At 45.7% G+C, this 23682-nt stretch overlaps 1 protein-coding gene across 3 annotated transcripts in view; it reads right to left on the bottom strand.

The window, feature by feature from the left end:
- The window catches only part of FOXN1 (forkhead box N1), a 530094-nt gene that overhangs the window by 179266 nt on the left and 327146 nt on the right, over positions 1-23682 (bottom strand). For all 3 annotated transcript variants that reach the window (XM_086955164.1, XM_086955163.1, XM_086955165.1), the window contains 2 exons: positions 21292-21446; positions 942-1427 (listed from right to left, as the gene is read on the bottom strand). In XM_086955164.1, coding sequence (XP_086811290.1) covers positions 942-1427; positions 21292-21446 — 641 coding nt within the window. The remainder of the gene's footprint in view (positions 1-941; positions 1428-21291; positions 21447-23682) is intronic.

Below are 23682 nucleotides of genomic sequence, written 5' to 3' on the forward strand. Positions count from 1 at the left end.
CTATCCAACGTTGAAGCCCCCAGCTCCCTCAGTCCTCCTACAACGACATCCACCACTCCTTAAGTTCTTGTGGGTTTCACCTTCAGGCCTAGATGGTTCTGGTTGTTACCTTCAAAGCCTGATTTTGGTTTTATTTAAAGTGGTCTTTCAGAAGCAAGTCAATATAAGGTGACCTACCAGTGGGTACTATCAGGGACACAGCACTAACCCCTGTGTATAAAGTGTGGTATCCATGGTCAACGCACAGAACCCTGTATATAAATGCCATAGTTAGGGGATTTAGTTGTGGAGATTCCATGCAGCTAGAATTTATGATTCCAATCCGTGTCGCCACAACTATTCCATCCATTAAGAGTTAACTCACTGAATGGGGAATGCGTACCTTTTGCGTTGAAATATATTCCCTATTCCGTACGGAGTATTGGTCTCATTTAATGTTTGCTCTGAGAAGGTATTGAATAGGATAGGGTGTGGACATTGCAGGGCGGGGTGAAGAGGCTGTGGAAGCTTATCCAGAAAAGGGAGTGGCCTGGCAGGCGTAGCGTTACCTGCTCCCCATGCCTTTGGACTCTTGTGGGGGCCAATGAATGGGCCAGGCTTCACCTGAAGGCCAATTCTCAAAACGATTTGTCGAGGAACATATGCAATACCCTAATGATAAAGCAAGTCAGGCAGAGACAAAGGCTATTCCTTAGCCCTGAACTATATATTAAAATGGCCCACTTTGAGCATGTGTAACACATTTTAAACTACAGTCTGCAAGTACATTTGGAGCTATCTAGGGACTCTGAGTGGGTTTGTATATCTGTGTAAATTAGGAGCTATTAGTGACAATGCGTCTACTACTGAACTGTGTATTTATAGTAGATCTACCTGGAGACTGAAACATTGTGTTCCTCATAGGACATCCAAAATGGTGCAAGTAAAGAATCATAGCTCACCATTACTTGTGAACCGCAGTGGTGGTTCGTAAGGTACCAGTTTGGCTCAGAACACTCAGGGCCACGTGCAGCAAACCGCTCCATCTCATTGGCCTCCTTTGTGACCATCAACTCAAAGTTTGCTTCTCTTTCCTCATTTTTAAATGAGTGCTGTGTAAGGACCATTGGTTGGTGAGCTTCCAGGAAAACGTCCTCGCTGAACTGCCTCTTGTACGGGTGAAACTGATCCCGCCCATCCTTGCCGAATCGCTCATAGTGTCCATCTGTGGTCTCTTCACAGCTGTACCGTCTCAGTATTTCCCCATGACAAACCTTGAATTTGCCACTGGCTAGGATGCCTTGGTTAGATTGGAATGCCCCCTGCATTTGGTCCTGTGGAAGAGGAGGAGGTGGAGGAGAGGGACTTGAACTTGGAGAGCTCTCCGACATGTTTCTTTGAGTCTCACACTCAGAGCTGTAGGTCTGGCAGGTGAACTTGGTCTTATCCTGCAAGAATAAACAAACATAAGAAACTTTATTGACTGTGCGATTACTTAAAATCTTTACAGTATAAAACACATGAGCATCCCCCCCCCCAGAATACCCTTCCCACAGTAAAACCCTATATACAACATTAAGATTACATAATGACTGTTTTCACTACTTTATGTCCGTTAAAACTTCTTTTGTTTGTTCCTTATCTTTACGTCTTAGGGCGTCTAGAAAGTTAAATCAAAGTTCTGCAAGGTTAATCTCAACTCGATGCCATATGTCAATGAGAAAGTTCTTCACTAGCCCCTTATCCGCCCCTGGTTTGGTTTCTGGGTCTAGTAATCCCAATTACTTAGCAATAGCTCCTAAATTGACTGACAGCTTGCATGGTTAGGGCATCAGATGGAGCTCATGGCTCAATGACAGGAACCTTCGGGTCGGTGGCCTTTTGGTAGGTGTCAAGTGCGGTTCTGACTTGATGGATGAACTTGCCGACCCTAGCTAGTAGACAGGTCGTTGTTTCCGAAAAGCACCAGTCTGAGGCCTCTCTGCAGGTTCTATAGCCTAGATTCCGTAGGGCCGGGCGCAGCAGACGATGGCGATCGCTGACCAACTTTGCACAACAGCACAAAAGGTGTAACCAAGATTCTCTGCAGTAGTTGCATAGCCGGCAGGCAGTGGCACAATCCGTTTGTGCCCAATTTGGGTTAAAATCTGCGATCCCACAGGCCAAGAGGCGCAGATACAGAATTTTCTTTCTTGCTTGGGTTGATAGTGAGTCTTGCAGATACGGTTGGGGTTTGCCAGGAATATAAGACTTGTCCAGGGCCAGAGTTAGTGGATTATATCGGAGTGATGAACAATCCAGCTCGTACGAGATGGTCTGGACTTGGCGCTTGATGGCTAAGGCCCAAGCAGAATGTGAAATTTCTTGAAGGCGCAAGCCGTTTCCCTCGATTTTCAATAGGTCAATGCCTTGTGCCACCTTGGTGTGCCATGGGGTGCCCACTTCACCAAAAATGATTTTTAGAAAATGTTTAAGATTGTTTTCAGGTGCTTTCAGTACTCTGATGTAGTATTTTAACAGGTCCCCATGTAGTACCAGCTCTGGGCATTTCAAGCCTATTTCTAGCCTTAGCCTGTTGTTCCTTGCCTGTCTTGGGGCCTGTAGCACAAGCTTATACGCTTTCACCTGGGCCGCTTTGATCACTTTCTGAAATGCACCTGGGTAGGCTAAATGACCATACATTATGGAGGGAATCAGTTTTGCCCTAAGTACAGTCAACATCGGTTCTACTGAGGGACTAGCTAGGCGATGGCTTAGACGTCTAAGGGACAGAATTATTTTGTCAATTCTTGGTTTTAGCTCCTTTAAATGTTTGACTGCGGTGGCTCTCTTTGACACCCAAACCCCCAGGTAATTATATGATGGGGCTGTTCTAATTCGGTGCTCCCCCAAGGATCATGTTGCACGTTTTTTATGGTGGTATTTACCGAAGATTACAATCTTTGTCTTGCTCTCGTTGATCTGAAGGCTATTTTCCTTATTGAATGTTGCAAGACTGTTCAAAGCTCTTTGGAGCCCCACCTTGGTGTGGTCCATTACCACCGTGTCGTCTGCATATTGCAGGAAACCCAGGACCAGCTTCCCCAGTCTTGGAGGTACTAAATAAGCCTCTTTTAAGGCTTGCCTCATGTCCGCTGTATACAAGTTGAACACTAGGGGGGCCAGTACACACCCCTCCTTTAGTCCAGAGTTGGTATCAATTCTTGCTGTTGTGATTGTTGGACTTAGTTTCACCTGGACCCATGTCCCCTCGTAGAGTGCTTTTATGGCTTTAAGCAAGGCTTGAGGGAGCCCTCAAGTTTCAAGTTTTGCCCATAACCGAATTCTATTTACTCGGTCGAAAGCGATGGAATAGTCTATAAAACAACAAAACAGGGGCAACTTGTTCCTCTTGTTGGCTTGCTTTGCGAGATAGGAGAGCGCTGTAATATTGTCCAAGGTGGAACTATTGGCCCTGAAGCCAGTCTGTGTGGGCGGTAGAATGCCGTTCTTATCCACCCAGGCTTCCAAGTCCCTTAGTAGTAGGCGAGCATATACCTTGGCTTCTATATCAAGAAGGGCTATGAGCCTGTAATTAGCCGGGTTCGAGTTGTCACCCTTCTTATGTATAGAAAATTGGACCGAGCCTTTCCAAGATGTTGGCAGGATTGCTGTGGCGAATGAATAATTGAATAGGGGGGTGAGTATGGTTCGCAAAAAAGGCTGGGCAGTTTTTAAGACCTGGGCGGGTACTCCATTTGGACCCGGAGCCCTGTCTGTTCTTATAGCTCTAATGTATTTCAAAGTCACCTCCACTGTGTACTTAGCGGGTTGACTGGGCCCTGAAGCGACATTCGGAGCGATTTGAGTTTTAATGTTTTCCGCTGCCGCCTTGGACGACGCTAAACTGCCAGCGTTAGTCGCATTTACCCCGCAGGTGTACAGCCCCTTTGCGTACTGTTCCCACACATTCCCTGCACACTGTTTTCCTTGTGCTCGGCTCTGGGCGTCAGGCTATTAACACCTTAGCTGCGTGTAAACATTTCTCCCCAGTGCTGCGCTGTCCATTAGAACTAGTGCTGAATGGACGTTCAATGGTCGTGCGCAGCACTGGGGAGGTAGCGCTACTGACGACCATTGGCCGTCAGCAGCACTTAAGGGGTTAATGTATCGCCATAGCTTACTGCTGTCTTTTCTTTAATTAGGGAGAACACTTTGAGCCAATTCTTTTCTGACCACTGCCTTTTCATCTCCCAGACTTTCTTTTTGTGAGTGGCTCGCAGGGCAGGGATAGAGGACTTCTGTGGCAAATAAATGCCTTTCTTTTTTGCCTTGACTGCCTTGTTAAGCGCTTGTTTGCTTTGTATCAGACTCAGCGTTTTTTGCGTTTTGGCCTGCTGTAACTTTGACAGCTTCGTGGTTGGTTAGTATTGCCCATGCTCTTCAAGAAATCCATGGTCAGTGATTCCCAGAAGTGTGTGATGTTCTTTATGTCTTGTGACTTTAGTGCTGCCTCCCTGCTGGCTACAAACTCTGACAGGCTGTGGCTGAGGTGAGTCGTCCATTTTATTCTTTTGAGGACCAGGTGATATTCATCGCCTGTGGTTGCTCCTATTATTTCCTGTGCTTCCACCTGTTCCCGCGCCAAGTTAAATGTGGCGCGGAGGGGCCTGTGGTCGCTTTCATCCCTATCGTCCACAGTGAAATCGCAAAGTTTATGGACCAGCCCTTCATTAGTGAAAATGTAGTCTATGGTAGAGACATATAACGTAGACATATCAGACGGTGGATCCTTGGAAGACTGAAATAAGCATGTTTAAACTTGGGGTCAGCCTGGTCAATCAATCAACCACTCACGGCATTTATAAAGCGCTCTACTCACCCGGGAGGGTCTCAAGGAGCTGGGGGGTATGCTACTGCTCGAACAGCCAGGTCTTGAGCTGTTTCCTGAAGGAGAGGTGGTCCAGGGTTCGCCGAAGGTGGGTGGGGAGGGAGTTCCAGGTCTTGGCTGCTAGGTAGGAGAAGGATCTTCCTCCGGCGGTGGCTCTGCGGATGCGTGGTACGGTGGCGAGGGCGTGGCTGGTTGATCGTAGCTGGCGGGTGGGCGTGTAGAAGGTCATGCGGTTGTTGAGGTACTTGGGGCCCAGGTCGTGGAGAGCCTTGTGTGCGTGGGTCAGGAGTCTGAATGTGATTCTCTTGCTGACGGGGAGCCAGTGCAGGTCTCTCAGGTGTCCAGTGATGTGGCTGTGTCGGGGGATGTCCAGGATGAGTCGTGCGGAGGCGTTCTGGATGCGTTGGAGTCTTTTTTGAAGTTTGGCAGTGGTTCCGGCGTAGAGGGTGTTCCCGTAGTCCAGTCGGCTGGTGATGAGTGCCTGGGTGACGGTCTTCCTGGTTTCGGTGGGGATCCATCTGAAGATCTTGCGGAGCATGCGCAGGGTGTTGAAGGACGAAGATGAGACGGCGTTGACTTGTCTGGTCATCGACAGGGAGGATTCCAGGATGAAGCCCAGGTTGCGTGCGTGGTCCGTTGGCTTGGGAGCAGTGCCCAGGGCCGGGGACCACCAGGCGTCGTCCCAGGCGGAGGGTGATGATCCCAGGATGAGGACTTCCGTCATGTCTGAGTTCAGTTTAAGGCGGCTGCTCCTCATCCAGTTGGCGACGTCTTTCATTCCTTCGTGTAGGTTGGCTCTGGCGGTGGTGGGGTCGTTGGTGAGGGAGAGGATCAGCTGGGTGTTGTCGGCGCAGGAGATGATGTTGAGGTCATGTTGGCGTGCATTGGCTGCTAGGGGGCTCATGTAGACGTTGAAGAGGGTTGGGCTGAGTGAGTATCCTTGTGGTACGCCGCAGATGACTTCGGTGGCCTCGGATCTGAACGGGGGGAGGCGGACTCTCTGGGTTCGTCCGGCTAGGAACGAGATGATCCACTCCAGTGCTTTCTCTCGGATTCCGAAGTTTCTCAGGCGCTTCACTAGGGTGCGGTGGCAGACAGTGTCAAACGCCGCGGAGAGGTCCAGGAGGATGAGGGCCGCTGTTTCCCCGTTGTCGATCAGGGTTCTGATGTCATCGGTGGCTGCGATTAGGGCGGTTTCGGTGCTGTGGTTGGCCCGAAAACCAGACTGCGAGGGGTCGAGGGATTCATTTGTCTCGAGGAAGGCAGCCAGCTGTCTGTTGACGGTCTTCTCGATGATTTTTGCCGGAAAGTGAAGGAGCGAGATGGGACAGTAGTTCTTGAGGTCGGTGGGGTCCGCCGTTGGTTTGTTCAGGAGGGCGGTAAGCTCGGCGTGCTTCCAGCTCTCCGGGAAGGTGGCGGTGTGGAAGGAGGAGTTGATGATGTCCCGGAGATGGGGTGCGATGATGGCGTCGGCTTTGTTGAAGAGGTGGTGCGGGCAGGGGTCGGTTTGTGATCCGGAGTGGATGGAGTTCATTGTGCGGGTGGTGTCGTCGTTGTGTTGATCGGGGTCCAGTTGCAGAGGGTGGTGGTGGAGGGCATTGGTTTGGCGGTAGGGTGCGTGGTCTGTGCGTCGGAGCTGTTGTGCATGTCTGCGATCTTGCTGTGGAAGAACGAGGCGAGTGAGACGCAGAGATCTTGTGAGGGAGTGATGTCGTTGTTTCCGGTGCTGGGGTTGGAGAACTCTGAAGAGTTCCTTGCTGTCGTGGGCGTTGTTGTCCAGTCGTTCTTTGAGTGCCGATTTCTTGGTGGCGCAGATCAGCTGGTGGTGTTTGCGGGTGGCGTGCTTGAGGGCGGTCCTGTTGTCTGTGGTCTGGTCGAGCCGCCAGGCTTTCTCGAGGGTGCGGCAGTTCTTCTTGGATTCCTTGAGTTTGTTGGTGAACCAGGGGGTTTTCTTGCTGCCGGTTCTGCTGGGAGGGTTCTTTAGTGGTGCCAGGTCGTCAGCGCAGGTGGTCAGCCACTTGGCGAGGTTGCTGGCTGCTTCGTTTGGGTCCGCTGTGTTGGTGGGTGTGTTCTGGCTGAGGGAGGCGGTGAGCTGCTCGGCGGTGATCTTGCTCCAGCTCCGGCGGGGAACCTGTTGTGGGTGGTGGTGGGTCGCAGTTTTCCTGAAGTTGAAGTGGATGCAGCTGTGGTCGGTCCAGTGGAGTCCGGTGGCGTGGCTGAAGGAGATGTGCTTGCTGGATGAGAAAATGGGGTCAAGGGTGTGGCCGGCGTGGTGTGTTGGAGTGTTCACCAGTTGCTTGAGTCCGAGGTTGGTGAGGTTGTCCAGCAGGGCGGTAGTGTTTCTGTTGTTGTTGTTTTCCAGGTGGAAGTTGAGGTCTCCTAGGAGGATGTAGTCAGCGGAGGGCAGGGCGTGCGGGCTGATGAAGTCTGCGAAGTCTTCGCTGAATTGTGTGCGTGGTCCCGCGGGTCTGTAGACGAGGGTGCCTCTGAGGGTTGTCTTGGGGTCAGTGTGTATCTGGAAGTGTAGGTGTTCGGCGGCGGGGAAGGTTTCGTTGGCGTTAGTCGAGATGCGGATGGTGTTCTTGTGTACGATGGCGATGCCTTCTCCCGTCTGGTTGATGCGGTCCCTCCGGGTGATCTTGTATCCGTCCGGGATGGCTACGGCGATGTCGGGCGCTGAGGAGGCATTCATCCAGGTTTCGGTGAGGAAGGCGACGTCCGGTGCTGTCGTGTCGAGCAGGTCCCAGAGTTCCATGGCGTGCCTGTGGACGGAGCGGGTGTTCAGCAGGATGCACTTCAGGTGGTTGCTGCTGGTGCTCGACTTGGTGGGGGTGGGGCAGGTCCGGAGGCAGGTGAATCGGCAGGCTTGGCAGGCGAAGGGTCAGTGGGTGCGTCTCGGGTTGGCTCTGGTCGCTGTAATGTAAATATTTACAATAATAGTGATATACAAATTGACATTTGGCAATGATGCTTATATTGAAGTTGAAGCAACTGAACCAGAGAAGCAAAGGGTACATCTGCAGACCAGGTAGTTCCTTTGAGGTTAAGAGTCAGGTGGAAAATATGTAAACACTCTAATTCCTCTTGTGATTTACCTCTGCTGTTTTAATACAGTTTCTATTCCATGGAATTCTCTTGATATCCCTAAACAGGATAAACTCTCTACACATGTTTGGTGTGCCTCGACCACTTTTTAAACACTGTTTTTTCAATGAAAAAAACAATAAAAGAAAGCATGCCTATTTTAGTCAACAGTTTCCAAAGACCCACTTCAATTATCCGAAATACTTTTAAACTCAATACATTATAACAGTCATATTAATAGTAGCAATACCTAAAGGGGCCTTGGCTCTACACCCTTCCTCTAATGGATGCTTTTTTATTTATTTTTTTACACTTGTATGGCGCGCAGCTACCCAAAAAGGGTTTCTCGGCGCCGACGACATATAGTTGAGCAGCGGTATGAGGTGAGCATGATCAGTAGAGTTATTTCTGGAAAAGCCAAGTCTTTGTGTTCTTCCTAAATCTGGCATAGTTTTCTTCTTTGCGGATGTGAGGGGGGAGTGTATTCCAGAGAATAGGCCCTAGGACAGAGAAGGATCTTCCTCCCGTTCCTGCCAGTCTGAACCTGGGGACCACAAAGTTTGCTGCGGTTTGTGAGCGCAAATTCCTTCCTGGTATGTAGGGAGTAGTTAGTGATTGCAGGTATTCCGGTGCCGTTCCGGATTTAATCCTGAACATATAGCTCAGGGCTTTAAACCTGATGCGGTTTTCCACCCTGAGCCAATGCAGGTCATTCAGGTGCTTTGACACACTGGCCATTTTTGGAATTCTGCACAAGAGTCTTGCAGCTGAATTTGGAACAAGTTGTAACCGTTTAATGACTGCCTGGTTTGAGCCCAGATAAAGAATGTTGCCGTAGTCAAGACGAGATGTTATAAGTGCGTTGACTACGGTCTTTTGGGTAGCAAGGGGCAGCATCCATAGGATTTTTTTCAGCCACTTCATAATGCTGAAACAAAGGCCTGCCACTTTGCTGATCTGTTGTTTCATGGATAGGGCGTTGTCAATGATAACCCCTAGGTTTCTTACCTGGGTTGCAGGAGTGGGGAGGTTTCCTAACTCAGGGGGCCAGTGGGAAGAGTTCCATAGATCTTTGTTTTTCCCCAAAAGGAGAATCTCGGTTTGGTCACCGTTTAACTTCAGCTGGTTGGTGGACATCCAGCTGAAGATTTTTTTAAGCCCCTGTTTGAGAAGGGATGGAGCTAGAGAGTTAGAGTCTGACAGTGAAAAGATAATCTGAGAGTCATCAGCCTAGGTCATGAGGGTGAGTCCTACGGTATCGGCTAAGTCAGCTAAGGGTCTGAGGTAAAGGTTGAAAAACAGTGGGCTCAGGATGGAGACCTGAGGTACTCCATGTGGGGCGCTGAACGTATCAGAACAGGCGAGAGAAGATGTGATCTGGAATGTCCTGTGTGTCAGGAAGGACTCGATCCATTTTAGTGCGTCACCACGAATACCATTCCTCCCAAGTGTGGCCAGGAGTTTGTTGTGTGAGATGGTGTCAAAAGCCGCACTCAAGGCTAATAGAATGAGTGCGACTGTTTGACCCTCATCTAGGAGTTTCCTGACGTTTTCGGTTACTCCCAGCAGGGCGGTTTCGGTGGAAAATCCCGCTCTAAAACCAGACTGTGATGGGCGAAGGAGGGCATTTTCCTCGGTGAAAAGAGTGAGGGCAGAATGAATGTGTCTTTCCAAGAGTTTTGAGAAGACTGGGAGAAGAGATATGGGTCGGTAATTTGCTAGTATTTAAGGGTTGGCTGAGGGTTTTTTTTAAAAGTGGATTGACCATAGCGTGTTTCCAGAGTGAAGGGACTGTGGAAAGTTGAAGGGAAGATTTTAAAGTGTCAGCTATGATGGTCAGGGATGGGATATCAATCTGTTTCAAGACACTAACGGGTAATGGATCCCAAGGGGAACCCGATTTAATGGTCTTGAGGGAGGACTTAAGTGAATCCACGGTTATGGGAGGCCAGTGTTCTAAGATATTTATTTCGGCCAACCTCGAGGGGATGTCCTCTTGTGAGCCGTTCGCGGAGGTGTTTGAATTAATGTCAAGGATGATCCTGTCAATTTTTTCAGTGAAGAAAGAGGCAAGGTCTTGGCATTGTTTTTTGTTTATAGGGCGAGTCGTTGCGGTCATTTGTGCACCTGCAAGGTCTTTAACCGTGTTAAAGAGCGTTCTTGCCTTATTGGGGGCTATGTTTATAGTATTTGCTACATAAAAGGCTCGGGCCTTAATGCAAGCAGAGTGATATACATTTCTGGCTTCATGATATATCAATTTTTTTTCTTGTGTATAGTCCTTCCGCCACTGTCTTTCAAGGGCTTTGCACTTTGATGTTTCGATTTTTAAAAGCTCGGTAAACCAAGGGGCTGGGGGGCGGTGGACATTCCTTTTTGCCTGAGATGGAGGAAGACATCCATCCGGTGCATTTTCCAGCCATGAATGTGTTGCATCGGCAATACTTTCCATATCCGGGGCTGGGGTAGGGGGTTTATTGGCCAGAGTTTGGTTTAGTTTTTCAGCATCAAGTAGCTTCCAATTTCTCATGGAGGTAGCAGGCCAGGCCATATTAGTTTGAGGGAGTGCTGGTAGTGTTAGGCAGAAATGAATGAGATGGTGGTCCCACCAGCAAATGGGATTGGTTTTTAGCCATTTTAAATCGGGAATATTGGAAAAGATGGGGTCTAGCAGGTTTCCTGCCTTATGAGTAGGTCCCGAATTGAGTAAATTTACGTTGAGTGCTGCTAGGTCATCCAGTAGGTTACTGCATGCCATATTAGTGGGATCGTCGAGGTGCAAATTTAAATCTCCAATTAGAGTGAAATTTTAGTGATATGGTTTGCCAAGTTAGCCGCCCAAGTGTTGCAATTTCCGGGGGGCCTATATATTAGGAGGCCAGAGAACGTGAAGTTAGGGTTTAGGGTGATTTTACAAAATGCCGCTTCACATTCAGGGATATTGACTGGCTCCAGACTACAAATGAGTTCTTTACAGAAAATGATAGCGATACCCCCCCCCCCCTACTTTACCCTCTCTATCTTTCCTCGCAATGGCATAGTTTAAAGGGAGAGCGGTGCTATATCCGGGCCCGCGCTTTCATGCAGCCATGTTTCCGTTAAGAATAGGACACTGGATTTATTGTCTAGTAAAAACTTAAAAATGTCTAGTTTGTGCTGCAGTAGAGATCTGCAGTTTACGCTATAGAAGGAGAAATCACAAGATGCATGTTTAGGCCGCTGGGACTGCGTTAGTTTGCAGGATCTTGGGTCAGGGTAGGGTTGAAAGTTGGTAAGGGTAAAATTACAGTTAGAACAAATAGTGCTTCCTGACGGCGTTAGTACGGTGCAGTCACTGTGTTTTGCAGGACGTAGGGCTCTTAATTGTTCAGAGCTGATACCTGTGGTTTGTCGGGCTGGTGGAGTATAGTTCCATGCCCCTTGTCCCGGCCTGGCCCAGACGGGCACAGCTGGTCTTAGGCTTGTCTTTGGCGCGGCTATGGCGCGGTCGCAGCGGGTATTTGCTGCGCGTCATAGAGAGCATCCGGTTAATGTAGAGGACGGGCTAGTCATCAGCTCCGCCTCTACACACTCGCTCGCCCAATCAGTGCCTTCCCCAGCCGGGAAGCCGGAAGAAGGTACCGCCCTGCACCCTCCACACAAACAAGCCTAGCGCTTGCGGTGGACCGGGGCTACAGGGGCGACAAGTGCCTTAAAGGTGAGGATATACAAATATATTTAAAAAGTAAACACACGGTGCCATTAGTAAAATCAATCGACGCGGTGCTTTTTAAAATTATTATCGCGCTCAGAACATGAAATCGTTTCTCAGCGCTGGTCAGTGGGGACAGGCATTCAGCATTGAAAAGTAAGTGGTGCAATTATTCATTCAATCACACAGCAAAGGCGTTCTAGCATGTAGCGCATCAGCCTACAGTTCGCGCAGCGAATGTCATCCTTGAAGTGATGCTTGAAGTGTCACTTACATTTTGGCTTATCCTACAACTGGCTTACATAGAGTGAACAATGAGCCAGGCCCGTGTCAGCCAATGGCTTGGTTAGTGCCATTCACATGTGGGGGCAGCCCACAGATTAGTCATTGGGTTTTTGAGTGTCATGCAGTGTGATGGCATGTTGCTGGTGCAGAAGTCCATGTTGGGAACAGATGAGCACCAAGACGCAAAGTATTCAGTCACCAGCTACCATTGCATCGCCCACCATCTCTCTGCGTGCAGGAAGCTTCTGTGTTGAGTGCCAGCATAAATGTGGGAGACAAAATTGTTCAGTCCCCCCATCCAGCAGGGTAAACACGGCCTCACTGGAGGCTTTCATTGTCAAAGATATTCTTGGTTTGACTGAAGCTATGTTGTATCACACATTTCTTAACGCATTAGGAGGGCTCCTAGCTTGCTGGAGTGCACCAGCACGCCCTGAGCCAGACCCCTAGACATCCGTTCTGTATACATCTAAGACCAAAAAAATGGATTCAAGAGTTCCAGTTCTGCTGGATTTACTTCCAAAACTGTGAGTCTTCCAAGTGGAATGCAGACAGCAAGTCATATATGAAATCTTTGAGTTTAGAAATTCCCATAGGAATCGACTTCTGGCTGGCGAAGGAGTGGTCAGTACAGAGCCTGGGATTCTGCTTTAGAGGAACCTTTTGACCATCAAATGTGTTGCGAATTACTCAAGATGTTAAACAGAGAACAGAGTAACTGCATAGTGGTTATCAAAATTACCGTACCTGTAGCATATTAGTGTAAGATCTGACACACTTGCCTGCCAGTGTTCTTCACTGACGAACCAGGAATGTATGTTCACAGATTCCATAAATTTAACTTCAGTTGTCACAGCTGTTGAGCCCTAAAGTGCACTTTCATACCAGGAAGCTGGAGTCCACTGACAATAGTAGTAGCGTAGAAGTACAATCGTTCAAGTCTTTGCTTACATCCTGCTCAAACGTAGGTTTTAACGTGTAGTTGTCTATTTAGCAGCACTGTTTCAGGAGTCCGTAAACATAGCATTCCAAAGAATTACTTAAATCTTTGTTCTAGGACACTTTTTAACAGTTTCAACTATGCCCCATAGTAATAGATGTGGTACGTGCCATTGTGCCAAGTCTTTCGTCATCTTTTCAAAAAGAGTCTTGATATTGTGCAATACCATATTTTACACTGTCCCATTAATTTTTATGGCAAGGTGGGTAAGGTTCTTTGAGACTCATGAACGGATAGTCTTCCAATGATCTGCTAGCGATAACAATTGTAATAGGTAATACTTCACTGAATGAAATTGTTTATTGGTTGAGGGGGTGGGAGCCCCACCCAGGCAACAACCACAATCCTTTTCATGGTGAACCACAAAAGGTGCTAAATTGACCGGTGCTTAACTCTCTGCTAGCTTGGCCCAAAAGTAGCCAGGCTTAACTTAGAGGCAGCAAGTCAGAGGGAAATCCCTGGGGTGCGCTAGTTAACTTCACATACCAATGTAAGTATACATTTACAAACAACGGGGGAGAACCTATAGTCCACTGTATTCTGGGGAATATATAATAATTTCCACAAAGAAATAAAATCGTTCACAATCTAAATTTATTAAAAATCATATATCTGAACAATTAAAATACAAGACAATTAAAATTTCAAAGAAATATTCTTTGGGGTGGTGGCTGTTGTCAAGTTTGATGACGATTTCTACCTTTGGACTTAGAAGTTTTTCTGGAACTCAGATTCACCCAATGGGCTGATGCTGCAGGCTCTAGCCATAGAGGGCTGCACGAGGCCAGATTCTGCCGACAGGAGGCCCCAATGAAGAGGATTTTCTGTTGCGGAGATGAATGTTGCAGGAGCTGCTGCAAAGTTAATCTCAAATCCCAACGGCGATGCACCTGCAGCAGATCAGCTTGCATGTAAGTCTTGGTCTCCTGTCGGTTCTCAGAGCAGTTTTTGTTGAAAAAAATTCCAAGACCCACATTTTGAATTCTAGTAAGTGGAGGCCACTTCAGCACCTCACTATGGGCCAGATGTACAAATCTTTTTTGAGGTCACAAACAACCCGATTTGCAGAATAGGGCTGTTTGCTACTACAAAAAATAATTTTTTAATGTACAAAACCCTATCCGTTATTCGATATTAAGAAGTGTTGTGTTTAGGGTGTCCCTTCCTAATACCGAATTGCAGTAGTATGTGTGAATGTTTTGTAACCGAAATGCAGTAGCAAAACATTTGCATTTTACCACCTACTTTAAGCAGTGAGGATCAAACATAGTTTCGCCATTAGCCAAGAAGATTGCAGTATTCTCATTTGGAGCATAGGTGAACCCAAGAAACAGCTTTTGGTCTTAAATGTCTTAACAGCTCTCTAAAAACACATTCAGCTAGATTCATGAAGCATTTTTGCGGGCGCAAGCGGTGCGAATCGCAGAATTTGGCCGTTTGCACCCGCAAAAATGGCATTTGAAATTCATCATTGGGTCATGTACTCGCAATTTGAGAAATCGCTAAAAATTGGGATTTCTCAAATTGCGATCGCATTTAAGGAATCTCAATTTGAGATTCCTTAAATGCTATTCATGACCCAATATAAAATTGCTAATTCGCTATTTTTTCCCGCTATTTACCGCAAAGTCAGACTTCATGGTAAATAGCGAAAACTGAGAAAAATGCACTTTTGTGCATTTCTCTCAGTTGTATGTTACACGCACACATGTCCTTTGGACTTTTGTGTGCGCAACATGAGTCTAATTTACGTTTCAGGGGTGCTACAGGGTGTCCTCTGGACACCCCTAGCACCCTTGAAATCGCATCTTTATTTGCGATTAGCAATTTGCTAATCGCAAATAAGGAATGTGTAGGAATCGCAATTTATTTTGCGATTCCTACATGAATCCCGTTTTGCGAGTCTGTAATAGCGATTCCTTATTATTCGCTATTACAGACTCGCAAAACATGCCGATGATGAATCGGGCTGATTGTTACCTGGTCTATGGCACATTCTGTGGTGTAGATTTTTGTCTCATAGTAGCTACTGTCTTCCATCATGGAATTCTCTTCTATGAAGGTGCATTTTTCTTTAGTCTGCTGTCATAAAAGATTTCCTCCCCAGATTAATAAAAGTGGTTTACTAGTTAAGAGACCATTCCCTTCTTTGAAACTGAATTCCGTTGCTATCTATGAGGGTGATGCGCTCTTTTGAACCTATGTACATAGCATAATATCAGCACTTGCCTTGGTAGTTCCTTGTAAGTGAGTAGTAGGAGGATGAGTAAGCTTTGATTTTAATGTTAGGATGATGCATTTATAATATTACATCAAAATAAGCCATTTCTGAGAATACACTCTCATTTTATGACCAGAGTCATTTTGTAACTAAGCGATGTCCTTACAACTTTCTTCTGATGCCCTAGTTCTCTGACATAAGGGTTCCTTTATTCTGTAATTTAAATACATTACACAGGTATACCCTAGAAAAGACTAAGGATGTGCACAGTTCCAAATTATATGTTGATTTAGAAGGTTGTCTGCACAGACGAGGCCTGCTGAAAATGATCTACCATCATCTGCCTCCACCGATCTTCACTTGATAGGCCTCCTGCTAACACCATGGTAAGGCGTCCACAGCAGCTGTTATAAAGAATGTACCAATCATACATACTTCCATGGTAGCTACCTGGAGATCAATTCAAACTTTTGCTAAAGACTAATTCCCTAAAGACTGACTCAGAGCAGATATTCTCATGGGCAAGGCTTCCCCTTACAATTTGAGGCAAATACATTGCCCTTGGCCCAGATACCAAGTACTGCCTGCTCCTATGTTAACAATTTCTATCCAACCTCCATGTTTTCCTTTACAGGAGACTCTCCTAACAGGTGTTCTATATGAACTCAGTCCCGGTCTGTCACTCACTAGCAGAGTACTTGACTTTTAGATGGGGTGTGCATAGAGTGAACCTTCTTTTGACATAGGTGGCTATTGCTCCCATGTGCAGGCCGTAACACAGCTAGCCGGGTTGACAATGATATCACAGAGCTGTAAGTAGGGGGTTAGGGGCACTGTAGCACCCCCCCCCCCCCAAAAAAATAGTCAGTGCTTTAGTTTCTAAGATGAATGACCAATAAAGACGCCTAAAACATTTTTTTATCTGGTCATATTTGCTGTGTGTTAAAGGACAGAGGTCAAATGTCGGGCTGTGTCTTCTGACAAATTGCTGCTTTTTCTGTTTGCATGAACTGTACATATAGTTCAAAATATATTAGTGGTTAGCAAATCGTAAATGAAGATTTTATTTGTAATTCTTAAGTGTGAATGAAGAAGATTTTAACAGGATCATAATATATCAACCGAGCAATTTATTGTGAATTACGCACATAAGTGGTAGCAAAGAGGCTTTTACTTCCTTCCTTCTGACCATCCCATTGGTTAAAAATTCGCTCAATGAACTCGGATGATCTCCTCGGTGATGCGCAAACAACAAATATTCACTGAAACATGATTTCCACGTATTGTTTATGTGCAATATGGTTTTATCAGTACAACTGTACATCGCAAATTTAGGAGCCATTTCAATGGAGAATATGCTGTCTGTATATGACAGTGATACTTTGTAAGGAGGGCCGTACTGGGAACCCAAAGCAGCCCTGGCAATTTTGATGGACCAGCCCAATAGAGGGGGCAGTGTTTGCAAGAATGAAGCACTGTTGCTTTTGTTCCAGTGGGCTAATATTTTATCACCGTTGCAAAACAGGCCCCTGTAACAAAAATGGCCCCACCCAGCTGCAAAACTGGCCCCCACCCTTCCAACCACACAAGTAAATGCCTGATGCCCGCTACGGCCCGTTTATAGTAAATTTAAGACAATGTGATCCAAAATGCACCACCAGCTACATCCTACATCATTAACATTAACAGATGTATCTCTTTTGTTACACCCATTCTTTGTATGACACTTGTATTTTTCAAAATCCCTATGAGTTCAGTCATGTAAGATGATGGCAGCACCTCCATTCAGAAAACTGTTACAGCACCGCTGTACCACCTGGGAAGGAGGGAGTTGGTGGGGGGGGGGGGTGCATGTGTGTGTTAGACTGACTCATCATGGAGCAGTAGACAATGTTACAGTTCATAAAAGTTCTGGATTTATAACTATGTCTTCCACATATAGTTCTACAGGATTCTGATATTAGTATTAGTCAAATGTCTAAAAATTGTATTATGCATGTTAACATTCACTATTTCCACAGGATTCCTGTAGCAACCCTAAAGTTAATTGGTTATTGGTTTATCTTCATTGCCTGCATTATTTCCCTTTCCCTTTTCATTTTATTTTTGTTCCTTGAGTTGGAACTAGAATTTCCATATCTGTCCCATTTCCAATTTTTTCTAACTTGATTATTTGAAATGTTATCAATTATATAAGAAAGGGGAATGTGTGTATTGTTTATGAGTTGGGCTGTGGTCGGGTTTACCACTGAAGAATCTTAAACATGTCATAGATAGGTGTAAGACACTAAAATGTTATTCTGGTCAGTTGATAGATTGTTCCTCCTGATCTGGCTGTGGCCTCCCTGCTTATCAATAACTTTAATGAAGGAAACGTAATTCCACTTGATGGCTTTTATCATGGGCCTTAGCAGAGTTGCGGGGGTTCCGCAAAGCAGCTTTGTCTGTCCCCCAACCCACCTGCAAACCACAGCATGTAAAAGCTTACCCCAACTGAAATTAAAGAACTTGTGCCCTCCTGCTAGCCCTCACCCCTATCTACATAACCCCCCAGGGCTAACTCTTAAGGTGGGCTGAAGACTATCCCCTTCCCTCCTGTAGTTTGCAATGTGTTTAAAACCAATATTGTTCTGCCAGTGTTTGCCAATCCCATCATCTCACATTGACCTCTCTCTGACGCCCCCCTCCCAAAAGCTTTATAACAGGCCTGGGCCAGAATATTTCCTGGTTTACTATTCTCTTATGCGTCCACTGTGCTGATAATGTCTTCACGTTTGTTAGTGTGTGGTTTTCCCCTGTCTTTTTGCCTCATCCTCCTGTATTTTCTGCTGTGTGCTGGATTTCATTTTGCTGGTCTAGATGTTTTGGGCACCTTGCCTTTGCTGATCAATGCCACAGTGTAGGTGTTCCCTATGTAAATTGTGCATATGGATTGCTGTTGCCATGATTGGCTTGTTTGACTTAGCAGTAAGTCCCTAGTACAGTGCACTATGTGTGCCCGTGGCCTGTAAGTCAAATGCTGCTAGTGGGCCTGCAAAAACAACAATTGATGGACTGAATGCAGAACAATGTCTTACATTCACCCCAGTACAGAGATCTGGGTTTAAATCCATCGTTTTTTGCACTCCACACCACCCCAGCTCAGACATGGCCATATGCAAATCAGCCTTGACCCTGTGCCTCATGGGAACAGTCCATCCGGAACTGCCAAGCCATGTCTTTCCTGGACCGGAATCAAGCATCCTAGGACTGGTTTCTGGTTATCAGCCTTCTTCAGCCAGGATAGCTTGACTCCAGTGGTGTTGAGAGCATGGGACTCACGTCTGAGCATACCCATCCCACTCAGGGTGACAAATGCAAAAACAACAATTGATGGACAGAATGCAGAACAATGTCATACATTCACCCCAGTACAGAGATCTGGGCCTAAATCCATCGTTTTCTTGCACTCCACAACACCCCAGTTCAGACATGGCCATATGCAAATCAGCCTTGACCCTGTGCCTCATGGGAACAGTCCAGCCCAAACTGCCAAGCCATGTCTTTCCTGGACCGGAATCAAGCATCCTAGGACCGGTTTTGGCTATCAGCCTTCTTCAGCCAGGATAGCTTGACTCCAGTGGTGTGGAGAGCATGGGACTCACGTCTGAGCATACCCATCCCACTCGGGGTGATAAATGCAAAAACAATTGATGGACAGAATGCAGAACAAGGTCATACATTCACCCCAGTACAGAGATCTGGGCCTAAATCCATCGTATTGTGGTCCTGCAGCACTGATTGTACCAACCACACAAGCAGCCTTCCAAAGGGGTCTCAGACCTGCCACTTCAGTGTCTACTGCCATGTCGACCTGGCATGTACACCCACTTGCCAGGGCCTAACCTTCCTTCTTATTACATATGAGTCACAGCTAAGATAGGCCCATGGCAGGGTTAAGTGAATGTGAAAGGTATAACATGTGCTGGTGTATGTGATATGTCCTGATAGCGAAATACAGTGTATTTCGTTTTTCACTATGGAAAGGCTATCTATCTCATAGGATAGAATGGGAGTATATTTATAACATCTTATACGTATAACTTCCCATTGGGACAAGGTATAAAGCTGGAGTTTAGTATGCCTGAACTCAAAATATAAAAATCTATCTTTTAGTAAAGATTATTTTGATATTATGTGTTTGAAAATTCGACTATTTAGAAAGTGGGTATTTTCTTGCTTAGCCATCCTGTGTGGCTCTGCTGGTTTGTGGATTGACTGTCTGGCTTTGGAGTGACAGGGGCTGGAGATGTGCATTCTCTTCAGCTAGCCACGTGGATGGGTTGAGGTGTGTCCATCCTTTCCTGAATGAGTCAGGGTTTGGCTGAATAGATCTGGACTGCATTTAGAGTAGGGGAAGGGGATTTCCCGGCACCAGAATAGGCACAGTCTGCCTTGGACAATGCGGTCTCCACCTCCTGCCAAGAAGCTGAGCCAGAGAGGATAGAACTGTTTTGGACTGAGCGAAGAGTCTCACTGCCACAAGAGAACAAAAGAAAATTGGTTATGAATATTGGGGCCCAGACCCCAGAACTTTAGAATTCTTCTGGACTCAAGATGAACCCCTGCCAAGGGGAAGAGCTAGGAAAGCTGAAGAAGAAGCACTGCCCCTCTGCTGTGTGCTGTGTGGGGCTGGCCTGTGGTGGCTGTTTCTAGAAAGTAGAGGACCAAGACTTTGTTGTGTGCTGTGTATCCTGCCTGAAGAATATCTCCAAGGGATTGGTGTAAAGCTTGCCTCTTGTTCTGAATTCCCAGGAAAACAAAGACTTCATTCCCTTTGTCCTCCTGCTCCTGGAACTGCTGTGTCTGCTGCCACACAAGGAAATAGCAATACTGACACCGGCAAGCTATGCTGTGACCTGCAACAAAGCCATTGGCACCGCTCATTAGGTTCACGGTGCACCGCCCTGACTTACACTGTAGCCCCAACGCTTACAGACGCTGCACCATACAAACTCTGATGCCGTCTCCGAGGGGGGCATCATTTGTGACGCTCACAACACTCCACCCAGACTTGCACAGCAGCCCTGACCTCAACAATGCCAGTGCTTCATCATCACGGAGCCGATACCTGACGAGGGTGACCTCCCGACTCCATCGACCCCGAATCATCGTAAGGAGCTGATGCCTTAACACCACCTTGATGTCACCTCCATGGCAACAGTGAGGAACCAACGACTCACCTCTCCTGCATCACAGTAAGGAACCAACACCTCACTTCCCCTGTGGCCGTAAGGAAGCAATTCCACCCAGCACCAATGAAGCAACACCTCCCCAAAGCTGTGCACCGTCTTTGTTTATCGTTTACCGAGGTACTATCCTTTGGGGTTCATGTGATTCTGGGCCTGACGCCATGCATCTCACGATCTGCACTGTACTTTGGGATTTTCAGCTGTCACAACCTAGTAATGGCCACAGGTGGAGCTAGTTATTGCTACTGGCTTTATTTTTGTGAAGAACCTATTTTTATGATATCTTGGTACATGTATGGTGGATTTTTGTTGTTTTGTTCTTTTTTGGTTTAGATAAAGATTTGCTAGTTTTCCAAACTTGTACTGTGTCCCTTTGTAGTGTTTTACTATATTACTGTATGTGTGCACAAATGCTCTACACACTGCTTCTGAGATAAGCCTGTCTGCTCATGCCAAGCTACTAAGGGGGTGAGAAGGGGATGTTTAGGGCGTAAATCCCTTACCCTGACAGAAAGAAAAGGCCCCTACTTGGACAAAGGTGCAAACCATTGCCAACTAGAGACCCCCGTTTCTAACAACGTTCCAGACCCAAATTGATCATTTTGTGCCCAAAGTGGCTTTAGAAATTGAAAAGAGTGTCATAGTAGATGCGTTGTGAGGCAGCTGGGAGAGTATAAATGACCCTCTGCATTGAATTCTGGTGGAGAATGAAGGCATCTTAAGTCAGAGACTAATGTATAAAATGCAAATGGAAAATAAAGTTGATGATAGTGTTTCAAGAATGACTTTGGTTAAAAAAAAAAATAATGGAGCAAAGGAAAAAGAACTACAGTGCCTCGTAGTAAATATCATCTTGGGTAATTTCTATGAGTGCACAGTTTTTGTAATGCTCTTATTTGTCGTAGGGCACAATGGGCAGGGTGTACTCACTGTTTGCAAACCTGGGGAGCCCGAGTCTGTTCGGATCTGCATGTTCTCGTTCAGTTGTTGGTTGGCGCGGCAGCCTTCCTCCACAGAGTCTGAAGCCTCATTGGAATGGTCTTGGAGAATGTAAACCTTTAGTGGCTTTTGGTCGGCCTGATAACCTGTCAATAAATGTAAGAGTTCTTTGTTAATGAGAGGTAGGAACCAATGTTATGAGTGGAAACAGTTGTTCTGATGAGCACAACCACAGAAAGGGAGGGCAACTCCAATATCAATTGCATTTCTCTAAAAAGCTGATATTATATTAACATGTAATGCAGAATTTACTTGTGAAATGCCTTTCCTTAAAGTTCGATATAGTGTACGTAAATTTGCCCTTGTTAAAGACGGATTTCCCACAAATGTTTTAGGATGAATGGGGGGCATGGAAACAGCAGCAATGGACGCTCACGCTTAGCCTGGAACTCCGATGCTGTCAGCCCACTGTTGCTAGACTCCTCTTGACCCATCTGCTCCAGCCTTGCCCCCCCCCATCTGCCTGGAAATCGACAAGTGCTGGGGGTGGTGTTGCAGAGTTGTGGGGTCAATAGTGCCCGCAAGGGCCATGATAGCCGGATCTGCGGCAGACCTGGACATGATGCAGAGCGGCCGAGTGCGGAGCTTGGCTGCACCGAGCCTTCCGATGGCTGCTGCTTGCTGCTGGAGTGGGCAGTGGCCCAGCCTCGTCCGAGATGCCTGGAATAAAAGGGGTCTGTGGGACAGTGTGGTGAAGCTGCAACCTTACTACCGAGAGAGAAAGTGCAGTGTCGTGACTTGGAAATGGCATAGAAAATGTGTCAATTGGCACCTAAGTTATAAGTAAACCAAAAATGCTTTTCTTATGGAAACCTAGTTCTAGGTATAACTACCCAGTAGTGACTGCCATTGGGTTATATTTATAGACTGGGTTTTACATATAGGTTTTAATCTCCAGTTAACTAACTACTTGATAGAATGACTGACCAGAAATGCACAACACTGTATATAGGTCCTTAGCAGCATCAACAAGAGCGAGGTGCTTTTCAAAACTGAAATGTTATATATATATCTCTTATTCTGTTGCTAAGTATACTTGGTTATGTAAATAGCCCACTGGGGCAGAATTGACAAATGTATATAAATTACTTTTGACCACCAATTAATTAATTGGAAATGGGATAATTTTCTAAAAATTGAATTCCTAATGTAAAGTATATCAATTTACATCTGGTCATATTATTTGCCTAAACCAATTCTATACAATGAATTGTAATCACATTTAACCAATATGAGACTGATACAAACTATGCTTTGGATAAGGAAATGTAATACTACAAAATGGCGCCCACGTTTCCTTACCTTCTGATGTGGTGCAGTAGTCCTATGTTTATGTTGATTTTCTGTGATGTCCACACTTAGGTTTTTTTCCATATATACTTTATTGAAAGAACAAAATAATGACACGTGACCAAGGAGCTGGACTCCGAAACGCGTCGGACAGGACTGCCGATTTACGACTGAATAAATCCATTTCACATGCAAAAACGGAGTTTGGGCTCGGTTCTTTCGCTCTTTGTTCGCAAAGGTATCCACGAAGGAAGTTGGTGTTATGTATATATATATATATATATATATATATATATATATATATATATATATATATATATATATATACACACTCACTGTCACTATATTCACTGATAAAACCATAGGTTTCAGGGCTGTTAAAGTTAGATGGACATTTCACTCGTACAAAACCATTGAAATTCCTCATTTATAGTTAGTTTGCTACTAAATCCTCCATCTAGATATTTATGTTTATATATCCACTCATTCTTCAATGCACATTGCTATATATATAATACATATTTAAATAACAAACCACATTCACTGGATGATGTCTTCAGTGATGTCATTTGAAATGTCATCAGTGATGTCATCAGTGATGTCACTGACCATGTCATGAATGATGTAATATGTGACTTCATCAGCAGTGGATTGCGGGCGCGCAAGTTATAGTTAGCAGAACTAACTATAACGGAGGAATTTCATTGGTTTTGTACGAGTGAAATGTCCAGCTAACTAAAACAGCCCTGAAACCAATGGTTTTTTCAGTGAATTTCTAAGGTTTTTTAAATGCTAATTCCTAACTATAACATGTCTCAAACCTATGGTTTTTGCACTTATTTTCTACCGTTTTTTTAACTGTTTATTTTTACATATTTTATTTTTTAATTACATTATATATTTTTAATATAAATGGAAAAAAATGTTTTTTAAAATATTGAAAGGGAATTTAAAAACAAATATTTTTATTTTAAAATATGTATATTATTTTCTTTTTTTTTTTACAGTTGGAATTACCAATGTTATCCTCTG

Source organism: Lissotriton vulgaris, chromosome 2_1 (genome assembly GCF_964263255.1).
Source record: "Lissotriton vulgaris chromosome 2_1, aLisVul1.2, whole genome shotgun sequence".
NCBI lineage: Eukaryota > Metazoa > Chordata > Amphibia > Caudata > Salamandridae > Lissotriton > Lissotriton vulgaris.